Source organism: Lasioglossum baleicum, chromosome 13 (assembly GCF_051020765.1).
Source record: "Lasioglossum baleicum chromosome 13, iyLasBale1, whole genome shotgun sequence".
Taxonomy (NCBI): Eukaryota; Metazoa; Arthropoda; class Insecta; order Hymenoptera; family Halictidae; genus Lasioglossum; species Lasioglossum baleicum.
Window position 1 is genome coordinate 11,626,813 of NC_134941.1, and position 15,316 is coordinate 11,642,128.

Below are 15,316 nucleotides of genomic sequence, written 5' to 3' on the forward strand. Positions count from 1 at the left end.
GATGGGAGAGGGGGTCACCCGAGTAGGAGCAAAGAGCACCGTCGGTGGGGAGATAGGGTCGGCGCTTTGCGCTGATAGAGTGTCCCGAGGGGCATGAGGGAAGGGGACGAGCCAGAAGGCAGCGAAGGCGCTGCCCCCAGTCGGTCGTCCGTTTCACTACAGTCAGCATACAGAATACTAAGGCATTGTGAGAGCATAGAGGAGAGCGAACGATTGACTATACGTGGTCTACGGCTAAGCGCGCAGTACTACTCTCCGTGTTCCCGTTTTTCGAGGGAAGGCTTCGAGCATCGTTCTGCCCGCTCTTTCGCTCGGTCTCGAGCGAGCGCGCGCGCATTCGACTCGGTTCGAGACTAGACTCACGTATGGTCGCTTCGAAATAGACGGTCGACCGCGAGAGAGAGAGAGAAAGAGAGGGGGAACGCTTGGGGAGAGAGAGAGAGATAGATAGCGAGAGTAAGAGAGAAAGAACAGGCGAGCGAGCGCGTACACAGCCATCGAACGCGGTGATTCGTACCGAGGCGAACGTGCGATAGAGCGTAACCGAGGCCGTTTCTCGCGAAGGAAAAAGACGGTACACGGCGAGACGAGGCGAGGCGAGGCAAGGCGAGGCAGCTCGACTCGAGGCGACCGTACATCGCGCTGTCCTCGTCGTGTTCTCTCGTGATCGTTGCGAGCTCGGTGTCGTCGATGAAATCGTCGGCGGGACTTAGCCGACGTTCGAGCGTTGACTGTTACCACCGAGAGACGACGAGAACGGAGGAAACGGTTTCATGGAATCAATCGGTAGAAGACCGTGTCCTGGCAGAACAGGGAGGACCGACGGAGACGTTCGTGAGTAAATAGAGCGAGAAAGGGGCGCGCGAGAGAGCAAGCAGCGCACGTACCCCGCTGCGGAACGTGAACTGTACGCGCGCGTACAGTCTCGCGACGGCCGATCGAAGCACGCGAGAGAGAGAGAGGGAGAGCGAGAGAGAGAGAGAAAGAGAGAGAGAGAGAGAGAGAAAGAGAGAGAGCAGAACCGTGTATATTCCGAGAGAGTTGATTCGGTAGATCGTCGGTGCTGCATACGTGCGACGAGCGACGTGCAACGTGCGTGTACGAGGGCCGAAAGCGGTGGGGGAAGACCGTCTTTGCTTCGCGGACATCCGGCGGGGAATCCGCACGCATTCGCATTCGTACGAGCCTCTCTCTTGTCGCGGACACCGCGAGAAAAAAGGAGAGGAAGGATCTGGCGCCGAGGGAAACACGGCGCTCTCGAGTTCTCGGGAGAACCGAGGCTGAGAAAGTGAGAGAGAGATCGAGTGGGAAAGAGAGACAGACGGGAGAGAGAAAGGAGGTTCCGAGCCGAGCGTTCCCGGCTCCCGTATCTTGCTTGTTCTCCTTTCCGTCGAGCCTGCGAGAGCTCGAACGGCGAACGACTCCGTCCTCTACGATAATAGAGAATCATCGTCGCCGTTGTTGTCCTCTATCCTGGTATTAACATTGAATTCGACGTGCGCGTGTGCATTCGCACGCCGCCGCTGCAACCGTTGAAATTTTCGGTAGAAATAATAAGGGTGGCGAGAAAGAGGTGGAAGGACGTGGCGAAGGTTGGACAGAGACGGAACGAGAAAGAGAACGATCGCGTCAGCGAGGGGGAACCGTCAGCGAGTAGGGTAGACCGTGAGTGGGTAGAGAGAAGGGGGAGGGAAGTAGAGAGAGGGAGAGGGAGATACACGCCGAGCGGTGCTGCTCCCTATTGGCGACGTCGAGTCGCGCTCCCCACCCGGGACAGTCGAACGAGGTCCGAAGGCGAGTTCTCGTTCTCGGCGTGTAACTACGGTGATTTTCCCTTACGAGAGTGTACGCACGAGACATCGTAGCCGAGCCAGCGTACCTCGCAGCGCGTAAACATTGCCACGGTGCGTTCGATACACACCGCGTTCGATTACCACCCGGTGAATATCGTTTCGGTGACGTAGTCGTTGGAACCGCCGACTGATACCCCATATATACGTGAGAAAATCGAAAAACTCCGAAAGGAAGAGAGACACACGACACGACACACCGAACGGAACGGAGAACGATCGTCGAGCCCATCGTCAGCTAGACAGAGAGCAAAACAGTGTGCCAGTGTGCGGTCTACTCGTCTCGTCGCGTCCCGTCGAGTCTTTTCGATTCGTGCACGCCGTCCAGAGACGTTCGTTGTGTGCGCACCGATCGTGAACGCGTCCCACGCGTGTGTCGCGTATCACCGCCGCCGGTGAAACCGAGAGAATTCGAACGAGGCAGAGGGTAAAATAGGATTTCTCGCGTGGTCGGTCCTCTCCCGAGGCACGCGCGGAGGGGGTGCACCCGTCGGTCCGCGAGAGAGGGAGAGCGCGCACCGACGACGGCGAGCGAGGACAGCCACACACCACCGGAACAGAGGCGAACGGCGAGAGAGAGCCGCTGAGAACGAGCGAACGTGAGAACGTGAGAATAAGAGAAGGAGAGACGATATCGCGCGGGGCGTGAGGGGAGCGGAGAGGAAAGAAAACCGTGTGTCCGAGTCCGCGAGATATATACCCCGCTTCGACGAAGATAGAAGAACCGCGAGCTAGAGGAACGGAGACGCGTATAACGTGCGGAGGCGCTGCTGCTGCGCCCCAACGGCCGTTCCGAGAAGCTCAGTTATCACAATGGCTTCCGTGAAAGACACAGCGACTTTCTTCGCGGAGGGTACCGCGAATCAGTTCGAACACGTCCTCAAGCTTTATCCGCAGGCGCTAAGGCTGAAGGCGGATCGCAAGACGAAAAAACCCGAGGAGCTGATCAAGCTGGACAACTGGTAAGTCGTTCGGTAAACGTTCGTTCTATACCGTGGACACATTACGCCCGACACTCGGGCCCTCCTTTTCAACGAGGGGCTTCCACCACGGGCACCACACGGGACAATGAACCCGTGCCGTGGCGCGCCAGTTGCCACCGCGTACCACCGCATGCCCGTCTACCTCGCGTATGCGTGTGCGTACGCGTACTGCTACTGCTACTGCTCTACGCGTATGTATATGCATACGTGTGTGTTCTGTCCCGTAGCTGCCTACCTCCCTGCGCTTCGTTGTGCCCGTGGCCTATGCTCCTCTCCCTCTCTCATCTATCTTTTTCTTTCTTTCTTTCTTTCTTTCTTCCCCTCTCATTCTTCCACTCTTTGCCTCTCTTTCTCTCTCAGTATACCTGTGTAATCGTACCGTTCCGTTCCGCGCTGTTCCGCGTACCCGTATGGTCCCCTCGCGAGACCAGCCACGATTTCAGATAACATATTTACCCTCTCTCACCGTCGCGATCGGCAACGATCGACACACTGCCGATCTCTTCGAATCACTCCGAGAGATACATGCTTCCACGATCCGTCACGTGTCCTCTACTCCCCGACTCGCGACCCCTACCTCTCCCCCCCCGACCATTGTTCCCCTCGTAATTTTCACGATCTCCACAGGTTTTTCCGAACTCGTCGGCCGATCCCATCGACTTGCCCGTAATCATTTTCTGCCAGCTCATCGAGGAAGTCCCGACGTTGCCGTTACCCAGTTCGCACCTCTCCATTACCTCGATCCTCGTCGCCGCCGTGTATTTAGCCAGGGAGGCACAGTGCTCGCAAAGTACACGCTTGAATATTGAAACGAAAGGGTACCGAGTTTTCGGCGGATTTTTCGAACGGTTTTGGTCGATAGCGGAGCAGATTCGGCCGCGTCGGTCGCGCTGGCAACGATGCCAGTGAAAGAGGCGACTCGCCGGCGTCGCTTTCACGGCGACGCTCGACGCTCGTCTACTCGGCTCCATCGGACACGTCCACGAAAATCTTTCTCCACTCGCGTTCTCGCGGTCCCTTTTTCTCGACACGCGAGACCCCATTCACCCTCCTCAGTGGCCCGTTCCTGTAAAATAGACGCAGCAACTCGCAGCTGTGCCGTCAGACAATTTTTTGCTCGAGGAAGTCGTTCAGCGGTAAACAGACGGCGGATCGTTATGCAAAATACGTGAAACTTGTTTACCTGAATCGTTACAAATTGGAGTAAAATAGAACTTTATTTTCTTTCTTAATGTGTGTCCATTATTATGGAAGCGGTGTAAGTACAACGGAAAAAGTAAAGTAATTTTTAGATTTTTCATCTGTGTCTGCAATGAAACTTTGAAACCTGTGAGTTATGTGCATCTACAAAGTTTCATTGAAATCGGTTGACGCATAAAAAAGCTATGGGCATTGCAAGATGTAAAAATCTCTGAATTTATGGAGTTCTAGTTGGCAGTTATTAAAACCGCTCTTCTTTGTAGCGAATAATGTATATAATTAACCGAGAGACATGTATTTTCGCCCAGTTTTTTGCCATTCTGGTCCACTTCGCGTCGACCCTGTTTCTCCAGCGAAAATAAATAACTCGGACAAAGAAGCGCCCGTCCGTAGATCTGCTCCGCCAGCGTTCTCTCGCTCCATTTCCAATTTCGAGCGATCGTGTTTGTACCGTCGAAAACGAAAGTGTGGTGCCGTCGGTTTCGACCGACCCATCCCGGTAGCTCGGCTCTATCGTTATCGCTGGCAGATAGCGCGCGATATTCGCACACGAACACCGAAATGTACGCCAGTACAGAAACGTCTTTAGAAATCGCGTAGCCGGCTACACGATACACCGTCGGAGAGCGTGCCGGAATTTCTGCCGAGCTTAATCCCTGCAGGCGCGTAAATCTCGGGCTCGCCGAGCCCGAGCCCGTGGTTGGAAGGTTCGCCGCGTCGCGGACCGGTAAGTAGAAAATTTACTGACAAGGGAGGCTTCTCGACTTCGATTTTAACGAGATTTTATACGATCCTACCACGCGGGCTCTCGGTGATAAAATATTGGCAGAGGTCACTCGATAGTTTCACAGATAAAGTTTCATAGCTCTTTCGCTGTTGAACCTGTGATTGAAATATTCAGGCTGTATACACTAAAAGCTATGTTAGTTATTAACCGACTTCGAAAAAGGAGGAGGTTACTCAATTCGGAACGAAATCTTTTGCATCTTGTAGAGTATGTCCTAGATTATTCCTTAGGACTTTATTTGCGAAAATGAATTATTTCACTGATTACTCCGAGATGGATGGACCAATCAGGACGGAACCTTCTGCATTTTGTAGGGTATGTCTCCCGATTGGTCCCTTGAAAACGAATTTTGCATTTTTTCATTCTTTTACCGAAAAACCATCCTATGTTGTTCTACAAATTCTGCTCGTTCCACTAAAAAGTGTGAAATAAAAAATTGTATGAAAAGAAAATTAAACCGACTTCGAAAAACGCACTAAAAAGTATGAAATATTATAATATTAAAATACAATCTTTTCGCAGACGGCGCAAAATTGAAAATTTCGACACCGGAAATTACGAAAATCCTTAAATTCAAACCCTATTTAAACCTTGAAAAAACGCAACTAGAAACTGTAAAAAAATACACTCAAAAACAAAAATATACTCGTGAATGGCTTGCATTGCCAATATATTGATGGATTTCGAATTTCTTGTACTTTCGTCTCCCATTGTACCTCCAGAACATGCTTAAGTCCGTGTGTATTCACACAAATCAAATGGAAATTATTTCATACTGTTTAGTGCATTTTTTAGTGCGTTTTTCGAAGTCGGTTTAATATTTCGTACTTCCAACGTTGTTTGACCAATTAAAGCGAGTATTCGCTAAGAATCCGAGAACCCGCGTATCCGGCGAGAACGTGCAAAATCAAAGTGGGGCAGTCGAGGTTTCTCCCTTTGTTAGGGGAATAGGATTTGGCTGGCCTCGGGCGAAATCCGAGCGTGAAACTTTGAGATTCGCGGCTGAATTTGTACCTGAAATCGTACCTGAAATGCAGAGATGGTTTTCGCGACGAGACGGGACGAGACGCCACGGCTTGCGAGCTTCAATTCCTCTGGCGTCGCGTCGCCTCGCCGTCGCACCGTGTCTGCCTCAATTAATTAAAGGCAGATTCGAGTCTCGTCGAATACCGCGTCGAGGCTTTTTAGTCTTTCTTCGTCGACGAGCCGGAATCGGGCAATGATAAATGGGATCTATTCCCCTGCCGATCGCGTTTTACCGTTCGATTGTTCGTTCCACGAGCATCATCCGCCACGGAGCCTGGAAAACTCATCGCGTCGCGCATTCAAATTTTCGTACGCTGAAAATTACAATGTTCCCGGGAACGACGAGGCTTCTCTCTTGGAAAAATCTCGGCGGTCGCTCCGAATCGATTTACATATTTAGCGCGCCTTTATAATTTTCTTTGTCGCGAGGACGAACGAGACTTCTTGCAAATTACGAGCGGCTTCGGTGCCGCAGTAAACAAAATTTTCTACGATGTATTCGATGATGTTCTTCTTTGTAGTTTAAACGCATATTTTTATTCCTTGAATGTCGAGTAGTCTACGATGATCGAAGAATATACAATCCACAATAATGATGATACTTATCAACAAAACCGTTAGAGATGGCTAACAACAAAAATGATCAATTAAATCATTCAGGACGATAATATAAAATTGCTGAAAATCCCGTTTCGCTTTGTCTCGTGTGCAAAATATTTTTTGGTACTGGATTTCTGAGGCTGATAAAATTTCTGAAGTTAAAACAGGGAGCTTCGAGACGTTAAAAATTCAGAGACTCGTTATTTTGCTCCATTCTCGCGACCAGCAACTTTTTTCGGTTTTTTACGCGATCGATACTTTACGATCGCTCTTTCCTCCGTTTATTTTCCCGATGCTGTAACGCCTGGTTGTGCAACGCGCCACGTGTTTTTCGTGGTCGACGATAGTCTCTCTCGCCTGGTAGTTTTTTCCGCTTCTGCGAAACTGGCGAGTAGGCTCGCGTTAGGAAAACGATTTCGGTTCGAGACCTGGTGTCCTCTGCGCCGTCCCGATAACAACAAATCTCGGTCGCGTTCCGCTTCTGCGACCGAGCCGAATTCAAGGCTCTACCCGGCTGGCGAAAACAGGAAATCGTAAACCGCGACAACCGTCCGGCGGATTTTGGAAAGCTGCGGTTGTTTCGATAGATTCTCCACGACTATGTGTCCGCGAAGGGAAAGTCACGGGTTTCTAGTTAGGTTTTCTCGAAAAGCTAGCGGGGATTCGAGAAACGAGAGCTCTCGAGCAATTCGCGAAGCAGGGAAAAAGCGAGCGACAAAGGAGCCCGGCGGAAAGCGTCGTGGAAAAACAAGCCTCGTCGAGTTCTCGCGAGACACAATCCTCTCGTTGAAGCGCGGCGATTGTGTCAAGGTTGTTTTTGCTTTGCGTTGCATCGCGCGCAGAGTGTACATTGGTACAGTGAAGTGCAAGAGCGCCCAAGGACTGAAAAGATTTCGCGTCGGAGCAACCACCCGTCGTGTTTGGACCACGGACTTCGAGAGGGAATAATCTTTTTCTGCGAATCGCATCGATCCGCGTCTACACGGGCTTCGTGAGAGAAACGAGCGTAGGCTTTCGGCCTCCAGGCAAATCGACTCCGAAGCAGCTTTATTTTCCCAAGTTACCAGAGATCTATCGCGAGCTTATCTTCCCCAAGCGGTGGCATCTTTATCGCAACGGGTAAAGCCACTCCGGAGTTTCGGCTTCCGGGACAAATCGATCGCCGCGAGTTTCTCGAGAACCGGACGAATTTTAACACTAAACCTGCTGGCCATCGAAAGTGACTGATGTGTATCAATGCGATGTTTATTACAGTACATACTGGAATACAGAAAATGTATTCAATCAATTCCCACGAAAAACTAGAAACAATGCATTCATATTTTGAAATTCAGGAGCCAAGTATAGACGCTTCCTTCTTTCTCTAATTACTTCAATCATCTAGAGACAATGCATTCTTATTTTTAAATTCAAGAGTCAAGTAGACGCTTCCTTCTTTCTCTAATTACTCCAATAATATCTAGGAGCAATACCTTCATATTTTTAAATTCAAGAGCCAAGCAGACGCTTCCTTCTTTCTCTAATTACTCCAACAATCTAGGAACAATGCCTTCACATTTCTAAAATTGCTTCTTTCCAATTTTGTCATAAATACACAAAGACCGCAGCCTACAAATTACCGTCGACCAAAGAATTCTGATCGCTCCAGCTGCGACGCAAATGGTATCACGGTTGCAGATCGAAGATTCGTAATCGTCTGCAACAAGAAATTCGTGAACGTTTGAGAAAAGATGGTTTGTTCGTGTGATTAGTATTGTGCCCGGGTACCGGAGGATTATATCGATGGTATTCGCCGGCTCGCGATCGCTTTCGAGCACGCAGTCCATTGATCGAAAAGGTCGCGGGACGCTATCTCGGGCTGGTAATTGTTTCGAGCGGCGTGCCTCGATAATCGTTCCGGCTGCGTACGAGTTAGCGTGGCCTCTTCCGAAGAGACAGGGTGAGAGAACGAGAGAATGCGAGAACACGAGAACACGCACGCGACTGCTCGTCATTCAGGGGAACACGTGTCCAAGTGTCGCATTATTGTGAATGAAATACAAACTATCCGTAACTAAGTTTAGCTCTTCGGCCGTACAGCTGATCGGGGCGACCTCCGAAAACTCTTACCCACAATAAAACCACGCGCAGAGAGAGAGAGAGAGCAAGCAAGCAAGCATGTTTCTCTGTTCGTTCCTCTCCTCTCGTCGTTCGTCTCGCTTCCGTGCACGGCTTGCGGAGCCCGTTGCTCTCCGGAGAAGAACAACGGCGAGGCGAAAACTTGCCCGTGTCGATGACCCGAATAATAGGGACAAAAAGAGGCCAGGGAAAAGGGAGGAGGAAGCGTTACCTGAATCTCGGCCGTGTTCTCTCTCTCTCTCTCTCTCTCTCTCTCTCGGGCACAGGAAACCAGATTTTCGAAAAAAGGGTGGACACTTAAACCCGATCGCGCGCGTTCTTCTGCCCTGCGTCAGCAAGCTGCAGGCCCCCCGGCTCTTTAAATCCTCCCGAGTGACTCCTGATCGTTTCCCAGTACCCGCCGATGAATAATCGGTGACATCACCGTTCGTTGAAGCACGCGGTGCCAAGTCGTTTCGAGAATGTCCGCGCGTCGATTCCCGATCTCCTTCCTCGTCCATTTCGAGAATTAACCGTATTCTTGTCGCACACGTGCGGCCGCCATCGCGATTCTCTTATATGGAGAATCCGGCCGTGAATTTACATTCCAACGCTGAGAAACGAATGGACCGATTAATTCAACTGTTTCGATGTCTGTTTCTGCTTCCAGGTATCAGAATGAGCTTCCGAAGAAGATCAAGTCGCGGGGCAAGGACGCGCATCTCATTCATGAGGAGCTGGTGCAGACGATGAAATGGAAGCAAACAGTGAGTACAGACAACTATAGAATTGTAGTTTTCAGGAGGCGAGATCTATACGATGTCGCATCGTTCGATTGTTCGCAGCGTGGCAAATTCTACCCCCAGCTGAACTACTTAGTCAAAGTGAACACGCCGCGCGCGGTCATGGCGGAGACGAAGAAGGCGTTCAAAAAGCTTCCGAACCTCGAACAGGCGATCACGGCTCTCTCGAATTTGAAAGGCGTCGGCACCACGATGGCGTCGGCCCTGTTGGCAGCCGCGTCGCCGGAGAACGCGCCGTTCATGGCGGACGAATGCCTGATGGCGATACCGGAAATCGAGGGCATCGATTACACCACCAAGGAGTACCTCAACTTCGTCCAGCACATTCAGAACACCGTCGAGAGGCTGAACAAACAGAGTGAGTGTCCCCGCCAGCAAACATGAATCCAGTATCGGGAGTCCGAGTAGATCCTGTATCGTTGGATTGCTAGATTTATTTTCACATAAATATTGCCATTGGGATCTGACATGAGGGCGTGGACAATACACAGCTTCTTTTTTTTTATTCTTTAAGGATGAGAGGAAAAATACCTTTATGTAAACCCTAGAGGGGGGTAGTGTGGGACTCTGAGGGAACAGATCCTCGGTTCCCCCAATACCCGCTAAAATACCTCTCATCCGGGACCTTTTTAGAACAGGCCCCATCCTCCCAGTCCGAACTATTTCGATAACGCAGCACAGGGCCCCGCTTTTTGCATTACTACCTGTGCGACCTTATGTATCGAACTCATGCCACTCGTGTTCTTGGCTGTCGGATAATATGCAGCCTGGTCCACCTAAATGTAGCTACCTGAATATCTCCTTTATTTGTTAATGGTATCACAAGGCGAATGCTTCGAAAATGTCATTCTCTTCTCAAGGTCTTTGTCCCTTAGTTTTCAAGTCATAAGTAACACAAGGTTATTTTTCATTAACACCGTAAGTTCATGAACCGCTCAAACTGTCAGATCCCACGAAGTAACGCACGAAGTGTACTTACATTGCACAATGCGCATACAACAGAAATATCCGGAACTAGAAAGACCGAACGATGGCCGTTGGGAGTGTTAATTGATTTGTAAACCGAGTTATCGCTGGGGGGATAGTGTTAGTCGCGATTGGATCGGAAATCGAAGTTAACCGGGGATTGGAGAGTGTTGTAAGTAATTGGGATCGCGGGGCGAAAGAGAGAGCGAGGTAACCGGGACACTTTGGGTCACAGAACGGGCAGGACAGGGTAGGGCGGCATAGATAAATGTTGGGTATGCATTGCTCGGTTTCAGCGTCGAACGGGAAGACTTGGAGTCCGCACAGGGTGGAGTTGGCGCTGTGGACACACTACGTGGCGTCCGAGCTGAAGCCGGAGCTGCTTGACGGTATTCCAGGATCGACGGAGAACGGGAACTCGCATCCGCCGAGCAACGGCGAGGCAACGGAGCCATCGGACGACAGCAATCAGGAAGTGGCGGTGAACGGCAAAGAGCCAGGCAGTATTGATCCAGCGGCCATCGACGAGAACAGCACGACCACGTCGTTCACCGAGGACTCGATGGACAAACCGGCGACTCCGATCACGGTCGCGGTCGCCAGCGAAGACACGAACGATTCCCTCGCCACGAACGACAACGAGGACAGCAACAACACGCCGCGACCGACCGACAGCGAGGACACCGAGGACTCGCAAGACGCGCAGGAGCCGCCCACCAAGAAGAGCAAGAAGTGACCCACCGCCAGCCAGGGAGCCACCAATGCGAGCAACAACGTCAGCACCCTCGTGTCGGCCGCCAATCTAACGCTGATCGCAGCGAGGCGCTTCTAAAAACCGCCAGGGTCACCGATCAGGGTCAAGGATAGTAGACCTTGTAGCTACCATCGCACCATCACGATCGTTTCTCGATGATTCTCCTTCGTTCCAGCTCTCTCTCTCTCTCTCTTCCTTTCTTTCACTCGTATATACACTCTCCCTCCCTTTCTTGTAGACTCCTCACACTTTGATTCTTCATCTATCTTTCCCCTTCTCGCATCATCGACCACCTACTTCTCGCCAATCGGTTCCACGTCTCCAAAAGCTGTCTCCGTTCATTTCTCCTCCTGCCGTTTTACTTTTATATGATTCTCACGCTTCACGTTCACCATTTAGCCCTGTCTCTTTGCCGACACACACGCACCCCCTTCTTTCTTGAGATTCATGTATAAAATAGAGCGCTCTCGTGCACACGATGGACTGTTACACCTGCGAAAGGGGCACCTTGCCGGTTTTTAGATCGATCGCGGGAGAGGCCTCTCTCGCGATCGAAGGCAGAAAGAAAAGAGGTAAAGCTCTCGGACCAACGTCTCGAAGATGACGCGCGAGTTTTGCTTTTTCCAGTAGCCGCCTCTGGTTCGTTTCGCTTTCTCTCGACGGTTCTCATCGACGGAGTATGTATATCGGTTCCGCTTGTTCCACCGGTGTTGGTGTGTATCGTTTGATCGCGAATCGACGGAGGAAAACACTAGATAAAGAAAGAAAGAGAGAGAGGGATTGAGAGACCGCGGAGCTTTTCCTGATTTTTCTGGTTTTCTGCCGCGGATATTATCCTCTGTTCTCGGTTCGTCCGAACGAGGCGATCTCGATGCTGCCTTTTCCAGCGGATCCGTTTTCCCTGCCTCAAACCGTTAACACCGTCTGCCCCCCACCACCCATTCATCCAGCCCTTTCTCAGCTTTCGCGTCACACGATAGCGAGACCGACCGTAGCCTTTTATCGACGAGAACGATAGTATCATTCCTTTGTACCATGATTTGTACCGCATGTTCAAGGCTGCCGATGAATTACGAGCGCGACTCGAATAGGTCGATAACACACGTTGACACGCTTTTTCGGGTATATACGTATACATATAGAGAAGCATATATCTTCGAGCGTATGTGCGTCGCGTGTTGCTGGAATGCGTGAATGTGCGTATGAGAGAGAGAGAGAGAGAGAGAGAGAGAGAGAGAGAGAGAGCAAACGTGTGTATGTGTGTGCGCGTGCGTGTGTATGCGTGGGCGAGACGGAGATAGAGACGCGTTCTAAAGAGAAGAAAGCGGGAACCGTTTAAGATTAGGTGTTAGAGAGAAAGAAAGATCGAGCAACTGATTCCGTGACCAGCAAAGAGAATTAAACGGGCGGTACACCGGACACACAATGATAATATTAATATTAATAATAATAATTATTATTATAATTATAATACAGAAATCATTACCATAATTTATATACCTAAACGAATCTGCATGTCAGAGCGATGCATGAAGCAAAACCAAATACCTTGTAAGTAAAAGAAACTTTAGAAGGAAATAAAAGTAACGCTTTTTTGAATCCACCAAGAACGAGAGAACGAGTGACAGAGAGTGGCGGCAGAAAAACCTAGAAAACTACAGAAAACGCATACACACAGGTCATACACATCCACAGGCACACACACATATACCCATCCACGCATACAAATGACACGTATATATATAATAAATATATAGATATATATATATAAATATAACATTGAGATACGAAAGCACCTCGGGTACACGCGCACGGCGCGGCGTTTCGACGTGAAACGCGACCACCAGAAACACCGTTTGGCGCGTCGAGGTTTTCGTGTACAGGGATTTAACTAGTATTTTTGCAATTAATTCACGGTTATCGTCGATCGGTTCGAGCGAGCACACGAAACAGATGAGACGACCGCTCGATCGACGAAAACGGGATACACCGGCGACGATGATTACGTCTCGACGATAATCGAGATAACAAAGAGACACGAACCAAGCGAAACGAGTACGCTATACGGGAACTACTTACGCGAAGAGATACTGCGACCGGCGACGAAACACGGAGAGATAGACGTCACGAGAGAAAGAGAGAGAGAGAGAGAAGAACGGAATGAATGTGACAATGCAAGAGTGAACAGTGGATTTGCGTGTGTCCGAATCGTGGAAACGAGAGAACGCGAGAGAGAGAGAGAGAGAGAACGAGCGAGCGATTACGGATAATACAAGAGGAAAAGAAAGAAAACCACTATAGCTTGATCGAAAACGTTCATTCAAATTTTATAAATATACATATTATATAAATATAAATATATATAAATATATATTTGCAATTTAGAACACTGCGCGGCCGAGGGGCTGCCCTTTAGTACCGACCCTATTATTATTTGATATACGCGGCCGCGCTTCTTTCGCTGCACGAAAGAAAACGGAACCGAGAAGATTTCAGAAGTTCCGGTGCATCGATTGTCGGTGTCGTCGCGTCCTCCTCTCCTTTTTAACACACGGAAACGTGACGGCGAAGCAAAGATAACGCGAAAAGAACGGCAAGAGGAAAACATGAACGCGAGGGAAAAAAGAGTACCGGTGACGCGGCTCTAGCGCCGATCAATCTATCCAATAATAAAAGAGAAACAACAACAACAAAACTGTAGCGAACAGTTCTATTTATTTAGCGCCTAATTCATTCCGCATCGATCGTTTCGTTCGCAAGGGATGATGTAGAAAAATATATATAGATAAATTATTTATATATATATATATATACATATATATGCATATACATAGTCGTGTGCGAGTTCGCGGAACGGTGTCGAGGATCCCACGTTTCCAGGATAACGACGACAGCGACCACTACGATCACGATGATCGATGAACGGACAACATTTATTCTAAGGACGATATGTCGAATAGAGAATAAAGCTAGCAATTTGCCCAAAAATCGATTGACGCGCGTCTGCGAGCCACCACGACGAGGGTGATTACGATTGCTATTATAATTACGATTATTATGATCATTATTATTATTATTACCATTATTATTATTATTATTGCTATTACCATTATTATTATTATTATTATTCCATCGTTGTTGCTACTGCTACTATACCGCCACTACTACGAATCATAGCGAGAGAGTATAGTCTTTAGCCGTCTCTTATAAACATAACGGACTTCAGTGTAGCGCAATTGTTCTTTTCTTTGCAAATGAATCTCGACGACCGGCAAAGAGGCAAATTGTTCTTCGCGCACTACATTCAAATACATTCCACGTTCACACACTCGTACGTACAAGCATTCTTCCATTTGTTTTTCCGTTTTTCTTTTTCTTTTTTTATGTTTCGTCGGAGAGACACGATAAAGTAAAATAAGAAGAGTCTCTCTCTCTCTCTCTCTCTCTCTCTATTTCCCTAGGAAAATGGTACTTCGTTTCTCAGTCTCTCGGCAGAGCGGAAATTCGGAGCGTGGTTACGCGACGATCGAGAAAACCGACGAGCTCCACCTCGTCGCGCCTAGGATATAAGCAGATCGGAGAAGCCTGTGGTTTCGCATAAGCTCCAGGAATCGATGGAAGAATCGTCCACCGTGAACGGAGACGGAGGTGTGTTTCCGGCGAGATCGGGGCCGATCGAAAATGTTCGCGTGTCAGGTCCAGAATCCGTTTAAAACGATCGATGATCGACGATCGATCGGGACCGCCTTTATTACTGCCATTTACCGTAACTAAGAAGCGATCGCAGAAAGGGCCGCAACTCCCTCTTTACTGTCCGATTCCCTGCGACCTACGGCCGCAGTCGCACAGAGGGAATCGCGATTTTGCCTTGCTTTCGACATGGACCTCGCGTCTGCGCGGCTTCCAATCGAATCGTTCCGTACACAGACATACATACATACATACAGAACGTCCTACCGACATTGCACATCCCTCGAATTCCTTTGGTCGCGGCACCTGACACCCAGACCCAGAACCCTCGCCCTCGGTGCACCCGATATTCTCTCTAACTTTGTATAGAGCGCTCCAGCGACCGAAAAATTAAAAAAAAAACCGTTTCGTTTCTCCTCGAAATAGCGACGTGTAACTCTTTGGATTCATTGTAAAGTAACGTGATGTCATTACGAAGTACGAGGTTAAATAAATTATTTGAAAACGTTACGAGCTGTGCTGTTATGCCTCCACCGAGCGGGCCCCAAGGGTAGGGCTTG

At 49.4% G+C, this 15,316-nt stretch overlaps 1 protein-coding gene across 1 annotated transcript; it reads left to right on the plus strand.

Moving 5' to 3' along the window:
• The first annotated feature begins 994 nt into the window (after positions 1-994).
• On the plus strand, positions 995-15,263 carry Amun (protein amun). Its single transcript, XM_076436634.1, has 4 exons — positions 995-2,812; positions 9,214-9,310; positions 9,389-9,704; positions 10,609-15,263. The coding sequence occupies exons 1-4, from the start codon at positions 2,664-2,666 to the stop codon at positions 11,046-11,048; spliced, it is 1,002 nt and encodes a 333-aa protein (XP_076292749.1). The 5' UTR covers positions 995-2,663; the 3' UTR covers positions 11,049-15,263.
• The last annotated feature ends 53 nt before the right edge of the window (positions 15,264-15,316 follow it).

What these genes read in the sequence shown, in the direction of transcription:
- Amun (XM_076436634.1), top strand. Translation starts at nt 2,664, where the DNA reads ATGGCTTCCGTGAAAGACACAGCGACTTTCTTCGCGGAGGGTACCGCG. An exon ending in CGATGAAATGGAAGCAAACA is followed by an intron (nt 9,311 to 9,388) that starts GTGAGTACAGAC and finishes GATTGTTCGCAG; the next exon opens with CGTGGCAAATTCTACCCCCA. An exon ending in CGAGAGGCTGAACAAACAGA is followed by an intron (nt 9,705 to 10,608) that starts GTGAGTGTCCCC and finishes GCTCGGTTTCAG; the next exon opens with CGTCGAACGGGAAGACTTGG.